The sequence below is a fragment of the Haemorhous mexicanus genome, chromosome 1, assembly GCF_027477595.1.
Source record: "Haemorhous mexicanus isolate bHaeMex1 chromosome 1, bHaeMex1.pri, whole genome shotgun sequence".
NCBI lineage: Eukaryota > Metazoa > Chordata > Aves > Passeriformes > Fringillidae > Haemorhous > Haemorhous mexicanus.
Window position 1 is genome coordinate 39,204,135 of NC_082341.1, and position 9,026 is coordinate 39,213,160.

The 9,026-nt window shown below is 40.4% G+C and overlaps 1 protein-coding gene across 2 annotated transcripts; it reads left to right on the forward strand.

Moving 5' to 3' along the window:
* Positions 1 to 1,581: 1,581 nt before the first annotated feature.
* OXSM (3-oxoacyl-ACP synthase, mitochondrial) lies at positions 1,582 to 7,744 on the forward strand. 2 transcript variants are annotated; one of them, XM_059846508.1, is made up of 3 exons: positions 1,582 to 1,764; positions 3,753 to 4,758; positions 7,137 to 7,744. In XM_059846508.1, the coding sequence occupies exons 2-3, from the start codon at positions 3,776 to 3,778 to the stop codon at positions 7,537 to 7,539; spliced, it is 1,386 nt and encodes a 461-aa protein (XP_059702491.1). In that variant the 5' UTR covers positions 1,582 to 1,764; positions 3,753 to 3,775; the 3' UTR covers positions 7,540 to 7,744. The 2 variants fall into 2 exon arrangements, with proteins under 2 accessions (XP_059702491.1, XP_059702481.1); XM_059846498.1 differs by lacking the exon at positions 1,582 to 1,764 and adding an exon at positions 1,819 to 1,999.
* Positions 7,745 to 9,026: the final 1,282 nt, after the last annotated feature.

Genomic DNA, 9,026 nt, shown 5'->3' on the forward strand with positions numbered 1-9,026 from the left:
AGCTTGATTACATCTCTTTTCTCGTCGATTGGGCTTGAAAGTATACAAAGATCAAAGAACATAATTTCTTAAGACAATATTTACCTATTCCATATTTTTGCAACCTCAAGAGCCCCTTGGCAGGCAGTAACGTCATTAAGGACATAAATCCCCTTTCCTACTGCCCTGGTTTAACAGTACTGAGGATGCCACACCTCCAGATCACCAGGGCTGCCTGAGCAGGAATGTCACTGCAGTGACTCGCCCCCACCGCGACATCTGCCCTGCACTACCCACAGTCTGTCCCAGAGAGGCAAAAACCCCCCCTGGTCTTCTTCTAGACGTCTGGTTTGTGCTGCACTGAAAGAACTGTGATGAGGAACCTTGGGCACAAAGGCCTGTGGAGATTTGCTTTATTAAGAATGCAGATTTAAAGAGTTCCAAGCCAGAGAGATCTTTAAAATTCAAGGTGCCTACTGATTTTGTTGGTGATATTACACTATGGCTCTGCTGCCTGCTTCTGACAGGTCACTGCTCAGCTTCTGTGACTTTTTAAGATGGTGGTACATATCCTTCACAAAGGCTGAGATTTAATGCAGAGCACTTCAATTTTGCTGAGATTACATTTATTATTTCTACTAACATAGTTAAAGTGTTACTATTTTGGCCCTCAGGAACTGGTGCCAAAGTAATAAAATTTTATTTTAAGATGATGCCATATTCCTTGGCTGCTACTTCAGCTTTTAATTTCCTTTCCATGTGTTTCAAGTAGACATGTGAGTCTCAATGTTGGCTGCCTTCTGCCTTAGGAAATACAAAGATTAACTAAATTGCTATACATGTATGCATATAAATACATCATGCATCTCAGTATGGCATTTGTAAACAATGCTTTGGAAATGCTCATAGGCAAGCAGTATGAAAAATTTAGAAAACCAAGTGCCAACTTCCAACAAATCGCTAACATATGAAATGCCCAAGGAATTTTATTTCTAAATTAAAAACAGACTCTTCATTTTAAAGAAAAGTGTACATGTTTATTTTTTTTCCTTTATTAAGTATTGCATTTATCCCCTTTCTGGCTTGTTTTTTTCCTTTTTCCTACAGTATGTGCCTCATTACTGTGCTACAGTTTGTATTTTTAGGTAGCTGTGTTTGCAGCTAATAGACCTTATTGTATGGGGGCAAATTCATTTCGGTTTTCTTATTGCTGTTTACTGAAATTATATAAAGGTATCACCTAACAAGTAAACTCACAATGTAACTAATTCATGTCTCTGTTGATGAGACTTTGACAAACATTTTATGCTCTGCCATGGAAGTCTGTCCGGGATAAAGTCTTGCCTATTACTCTAGCGGAGTGTTTGTTTGAAGGCTTTTAGATTTGTTTTTTGTGGAGTTTTTTTTTGTTTTTGGTTTTTTGGGGGTTTTTTGTGGTTTTTTTTTGTTTTGTTTTGTTTTGTTTTTTTGGTGGTTTTTTTTTTTGTTTGTTTGTTTTTTTTTGTAACTCCTCCTTGGCGTGATAGAAACACGTGGCTTGGGAAGGAAATAAATTCATCGCCTTTTCCCGGTCTCAGAGCTATCCACACGCTCACGCAGCCCCGCCCGCCCACACCGGCGCCCGCGGGGCGGGGCCGGGCGGGAGGAAGCGCCGTGGGCCGCCCGTACCCGCACACCTCCTTTTTGCCCCCCTTTCCTGTGGAGTGGTGCGGCCTCGCGCCGTCGAAACGGGAGAGCGAGGCAGAGCGAACCATCGCCGGGCGGGGGGGAGCGCGGCCGGCGGAGGTACCCCTGAGGGCTGGCGGAGGGAGGCGGGGGTTTTAGCACGGGCCGGGGGGACACCGCCTCCAGCGGGGCGGGCCCGGCCGGCAATGGCGGCGCTGGGAAGTGTGGTGGAGCCGGGGTTTGGCTCTTGATTTACGCATTAAAAGTAGTCATTGCCCTTGAAACACCTTGGGGGTGTTCGGTAGCGCTTGTTCCCGGGGGAAATTGTCCTGCGCCTGGCTTTCCCGCACAGCAGGTATCGGGCGTCGTTGGGTCGGACAGGACGGCTCGGCGCCGGCTGACGGCATTTCAGTAAAGGCTGCGTGAGGCTGCGGGACGAGCTGCCTTACAGAGCTCTGCAGTTATATGTGCATATGGATATAGATATATATATACACACTGATAAAATGTGTTATACATTGTTATGCGCATGTCTAATAATATGTATAAAGTACATTATCTTACATATTGTATATGGTATACAATATGTATCATCTAGTGTACCTACAGAACATATGTAACACATTATACTGTATAAATATGCATATAATATGACTACAGATGTGTTTTATATTGTATATTATATATAAAATATTATTTATATATGTAACTTGCATTTTATAGTATATAATATATTATCATATATATTTTTATACATATGTGCACACACACTACCTCTTTTATAGAGTCCAGGCTAAGTGGCTTAAAAAACTGAAATGGCAAATTTGGGTCAGTATTAAAAAGAGTCTTCTTTAAAAAAACTTTTTAAATAATTAAATTTAATATTTGCATATAATATGTATAAAATATAATATGTGATTGTTTACTATTTTTACTCCCTATCCTGAGTGTTCTTGGCCAGGCTGGATGCTGGTCTCTGCTGCCTGGTCTAGTGAAAGGTGTCCATGCCCATAGCAGGGATTGTTGGAATGGGATGATCTTTAAGGTCCCTTCAAACCCAGCCTTTCTGTGGTTCCATGACATTTTTTACTAACACTGCTGTGCACTTGTGCTGCCACAGGTCAGGGTATTTTAGCAGGAGTCACCATCAGCCCCTTATGGTCTTCATACAGCTCTCCCCATCTTACCAAAGAGCTGGTGATGCCAAGTTGCTCTTTGGACAAGGAAAAAAGCAGGCAACCTGTTGAAGCCTGTTTTGTAGGTGTAGGCAGAGCTGTTCTGCAGCCTCTGCCCTGCTCCAGCATATCAGATGTGTGCATTTAGACTTTCTCTGGACTCTGGCACAGTACAGCACCATCACTTCTTGGCATAGTCCTCTGGTCCTTCCTCAAGTACTTGTTCTCAGCAGAGGCCTTCTGCCATCACTTGCTATGCCTCTTGTGATGAGGGGTCTGGTGGTGCTGCCTTCAACAGAGGTGCTGCTGTACTCTGCATCTTGCTCCAGCTACTTGAGATACTGTCCCCTGACGGTGTAATAACCCAAGGCTGATAAAGCATAGGTGGAGGTGGAAAGAGAAGGAGTCTTGTCCTAGATGTGTAATTACATTAGTAGCAGAACCAGGACAAGTTTATTGTCTCCTGTTTGAGGTTTCTAGACTGTTCTGCCAGACATGAAGGTTGAGATGACAATATCCTCAACTTGGTGGGACATACACTTTCCAGTGAACACACTTTCCCTTAGAAGAGTGAAGCTGTTAATGCTCATTGTTTCTGCCTCCAGGTGGTTAAAGCTCTCAGGAAAATTTTGCAGCAAAACCAGAGAGTGCTTCACAGTCCACAGTGGTGCAAAGTCATATTCATCAGCAGCTTAAGCTAGAGGAGCCCACTAGAGGCATTCCCAAAGTGAACGTTTCTTTGCCATTATCTGCCATAACTCATACTATTCCTCGTTACAGACACAGAAACTATATCCATTTCTTCAGAGTTGTAAACAGGCTGTCAAGTAAAAAGCAGGTTATTAATTTAATGTTCTTGGAATGTTTTCCACATTGTCTGCTTTATTGTTGTGTTTGTCTTTCCCCACCCCCTCCATCCCGCTCCATTTACAGGAACGTGCTTGATTATTGCCACCATGTTCTCACAATGCTCACAGGATCTGTTAAAGATTGCAAATCTTCATCTCCGGAGTCTGAATTTAAATCTACATTTACAAAACCACAGAAGGGCTTTCAGCAAGTCACTGCCTGCATGTCGAAGGAAAGTAGTTGTTACAGGTATTGGCTTAGTGTCCCCTCTTGGTGTGGGGACTCAGTTTGTGTGGAAGCACCTTCTGGAAGGAGGCAGTGGGATTATATCACTAGATGGGGATGAATATGCAGACATCCCATGTAGAGTGGCTGCGTGTGTGCCAAGGGGAAACAAGGAGGGTGAGTTCAGTGAAGAAAACTTTGTGTCGAAGTCAGAGATCAAATCCATGAGTTCTGCCACCGTGATGGCCATCGGTGCAGCAGAGCTTGCAATGAAGGACTCTGGCTGGTCTCCCCAGTCTGAACAGGACCGCTTAACGGCCGGTGTGGCAATTGGGATGGGAATGGTTCCACTGGAAGAAATTTCTGACACAGCTGCCTTATTTAAAACAAAGGGTTACAATAAGGTCAGCCCTTTTTTTGTTCCCAAGATTTTGGTCAATATGGCAGCAGGCCATATCAGCATTAAATACCAACTGAAAGGGCCGAATCACGCTGTGTCGACCGCTTGTACCACAGGTGCACATGCAGTTGGAGACTCCTTTAGATTCATTGCTGCTGGTGATGCTGATGTCATGTTGGCTGGAGGGACTGAAGCTTGCATTAGTCCTTTGTCTTTGGCTGGATTCGCAAGGGCCCGGGCCCTCAGCACGAGTTTTAACTCGAGCCCTAAAACAGCGTGTCGACCCTTTGATTCGCAGAGGGAGGGGTTTGTAATGGGAGAGGGTGCTGCTGTGCTGGTCTTGGAAGAGCATGGACATGCTGTGCAAAGAGGTGCTAGGATCTATGCGGAAGTTTTGGGTTATGGACTGTCCGGTGATGCTTGCCACATAACAGCACCTAATCCCGAGGGAGATGGTGCATTCAGGTAAGAACTCTATGTTGATTGTAATAGCTACTTCATATGTTAATTGTAGTGGGTACATTTGTTTCTGTCATTGTGTATTTTTTACAGAGAAGGGATGATCAGTCTTGAATTAATATTACAAAAGCTTAAAAATCTGAAAAATGAAAGAGCTTCTGGTAACATCATGCCCTGATCTCTTATTTAGTAGGAGGGTGAAGGCCAATTCTCAGTAGAATCAACTTTTTTCCACAGAGTTATGAACGCTTCCTCTGCGTGAAAACATTTTTCCTTTGGTGCATATAGCTGTTCATATAAATAAGTCTCAATGGAAACCTCTTTTTAAATGTTTGTGGTGAGACAGAATCTTTTTCCATCGAGAAGATAGACCCTCACCCCCCTGCAAAAGCATGTTGCAAGGAATCTCAGGTGATGAAATCTGTAGAGCACTTAGAAGATTTAGTTTGTTAGAATATTCAGTACTTCATTCAGATGCAGCTGAGAGGGTTGGTGAAGGAGCATAGCAGAAATACACTTTAGTACTGTTTAGGGAGGTGGTAAAGGTTCATCAGTGTTTATCTCATCAAAACTAGTTCACAAGTAGATGATACTCATCTAATCATTATCATTGACTTAATTAAATTGTCAGCTAAATTACATGTGTAAATTGGAGAACTTCGTGTAGGCTGACTACTATTGCTGGCATTGGAATCCTTAGTAAAGATTTAGTTTGCCTTGTTCTGAATGTATGTGAATATTTAGTACCAAAATTCAATATATCACTGCACAAATAGATCAAACTTCTGCATGGCATTGTAAAGCTGTGTTTGCATGTTTATAAGGTTAACATATTTTTCTAGAACTGTAAATATACCGTGTTTCCATCGATGCTCCTTGATTCATATTTAATTGTTCTGTAGACTTAGGTGTGAGATGAGTAATCAGGAGTGTCTTATCTCATATTTTCAGTCTTGTTTACCCTTGAGATGATATGGCAATATATTATAATAGAATTTTTGTCTGTTTTATGATTGCAGTAGAATATAAGTTAAATTCACAATAGGAAGAGTTGAAAGTTAATCTGGGTATCTCCAAAGTGTTGAGCATTTCCACCCTTGAGATAAGATAATACATTTTAATACTGTCTTCAAGCCAGTAATTTGTGTCTGCACTGATATATGGATTAAATCTGGAATGTATGTGCTTATCTCACTTTCCTGTAGGAATTTTATTTGCCACATCAAAAAAATTCAGAGGAATATATTTTTTGCCATCTTCTAATAACTGCTTCTGTTGGAGGCCAATACATATGTTGGAATAAACCAGCAGGAAAGGAGAGGCAAAGCCAGACTCAGAATTGTGGATATAAAGAATGTCCCACACAAGTAATCTGGTATCTCCTTAAGTGAATAGGTTCATTGCAGATAATGTATTTAACTAAATTAATATATCTCATAGTTATCAGTAATCTCTTTTGCCTGAATATTGGCTCACTATTTAGTGACAGTGAGTGTCAGTGGCCTCCACCCTAAGCTAAGCTGGATGCTTCTAAGGGTAGGAGGCTGTAGTAGAGACATTTAAATTTGTCCAGAAGCCTGTGCTGTCTGTTTTTGAGCTTCCTTTTATTTCCTTTTTCTTCATAAATTTCAAAAGAGTCAGTGGTCTTTTGCTCAGAGGTGCTTTGTTGCTATGTGCAAGGAGAGAGATCTGAATAATCTTCTTGGAGGGAAATCAATGAGAAATCGCAGTGTAGAGCTGTGTTGATCCTTCCACAGTTTCAATTAAAAAGCATGTTTTAAAGAGGCAGTCACAGTGTACAAGTCATCAGGAGTCAAACGAAACATACCATGCCAGGGGTTGAAGAGTGTGACTTTCAGTAAATTTCATTACAATATGAAATACAGGGATTTGTGCTATCTCCTTGACGTTTTCTAGTCTCTGGACAGCATGCAAAAGAAGCTCATGTGCAGATTTTTTTTCTTTCATTTCTCAGTATTTTTGTTGGGGAGTGCACATCTAAATTTTTGCAATAATATCGGTAGTTATTTCTCATATATTTTCAAATTTTACAGTGAAAAGGGTGTTTGATACATTAAGGTAGTCTGTAGAGACTGATTTTCATATCTTCTTTTCTTCTTCTTTGTATTTTTCCTAGCTGTGGAATTTTCAACAGCAAGTCTGATTTTATAGTGGGCCTCACTTTTATTGTCTTCCTCTGGTACCTAATGTAGATGTTAATGTGCTTAGTTAGATGAGTTAACCTCTTGTCAGTTACATCTCTGCTAAAGCAGATTTTTACACTTGATAAGCATTTTAAAACAAGCTATACTTTTTCTTTTGGTTTGTACATTTGACAGAAATACTTTGGGCAAATCAGCATTCTGTTGTCTTCTTTTCCTTAGGTGCATGTCTGCAGCAATAAAGGATTCTGGGATCAAACCTGAAGATGTAACATATGTCAATGCACATGCCACTTCTACACCTCTAGGAGATGCTGCTGAGAATCAAGCAATCAAGAGACTTTTTAAAGATCACTCACGAAATATTGCAGTTTCCTCAACAAAAGGAGCAACAGGACATCTTTTGGGGGCTGCAGGAGCTATTGAAGCAGCTTTTACTGCACTGTCCTGCTACCATGGGATTTTGCCACCTACTCTAAACTTACAGAAAACAGAGGCAGAGTTTGATCTCAATTATGTTCCATTGACAGCTCAGGAGTGGAAAACTGACAAACGGCGTATAGCACTCACAAATTCATTTGGCTTTGGTGGCACTAATGCTACTTTGTGCTTTGCAAGTGTTTAACTTACGCTGTCAATGGTGTGAAAAAACTGCACCAATTATGATTTTCTGTACTGCCATCTCTTGTGTGTTCTGTAATATTTCCTCAGCTTTGAGAGTTGCTCATTTGATACATAGGAACTTTATTCACCCTGGCATTTACACCAGTAATTATTTTAGAAAGAGGGAACTTCTTTTACTCATTTTAATAAAAATAAAAAAAGATCTATTCTTTGTGCGATGAAGAAGTTTTTGTTCTTGACTAGAGTAGGTGACATGGTTAAACTATGTTAGAAAAGATTTTTCTATGCATGTGACAAAGAAATTGTTTGGAATCTTCTGTACAAAAGAGAGGCTGGCTAACGAGCTTGGATGCCACACCTGACAAAATAACTGCATGGTAATACAAGGTTTATGACTGAGATCCCCTTTGTTACCTACTCCATATAGAGTTCTGCCTTTTTCCTCATGGTGAGTTGTCTCAAATATCATAATTCTTCCACAGAAGTGATATTCAGGGGACAGTAATATAGACAGACAATAATAAGATTTCTGGCACTGGCTCATTTTCTTTTCGTCTTTATTCATTTCCTTTTGTTGTGTTTCCTCATTGGCCATGAGCTAACATTGAAGGATGCATACAGCATGGCTTGTACATCTTCCATGTGGCACGGGGATAGAATTAGTAGGTCATGCATGACCTGTTGAGTTCTGAAATCTTGTACAAGCATAGTAAGATAGATGTTCGAGTATGGCACTGAAGATTTTAAAAATAGTTAAACAGAAAGGAATAAGTGTCTCGGGAAGTATCTGTTTTTTCTGCCAAAGTGGAAAAGTAGAACTAGCAAAATTTGTCAAACAAGGCTTCTTTTAGGGAAAAAAATTGTCTACAAGAAATAAATCTGAGAGAACAGGAACAATAAACTATACCTAAAGCTAACATATTGATGCAAAGAAAAATTAAAGGACTTTGTCTACTCCTTCTGGCACCAGCCAAGCATCCTAGCCAAATAGTGGCTTGATTGATAGCACACATGTGAGTGAAGTTTGATATTCCCCTTGGTGGGTTAGTTCATTAAAAGAATTTTCACCAGTGTTCTTTTTGAAATTGCCAGTCTTAGCCTTTGACCTGTGTAAGTGGAGGCAAAGTAACTCCACTTAAACTAGATTTAAAGTAAGTGACATAAAAAGTAGCTGCATTTCTAAGTAAATTTCATTCTGAAATGAGCTTACTAAAGGGCTATCATGAGGCTGAGCTGTACCCTAAAATATCATTATTTACACAAATGGTCTGAATGCTGATATTGAACAGCATAATTTTTGCCTTTGCTGTCTTTACTGAATAGAAAGTTAAAGAGGCTGTTGTGAAAAATGATTGGAGAATCATGTGTTGGAGAATGATTAAGACTATTTCAGAAGCTGTGTTCATACAGAACAATGCAGCCCAGAACAGATTAATGAATAATAAGTGTGAAAGTAAAATGATATATTAGCAAAGTGAAAATGTGAAA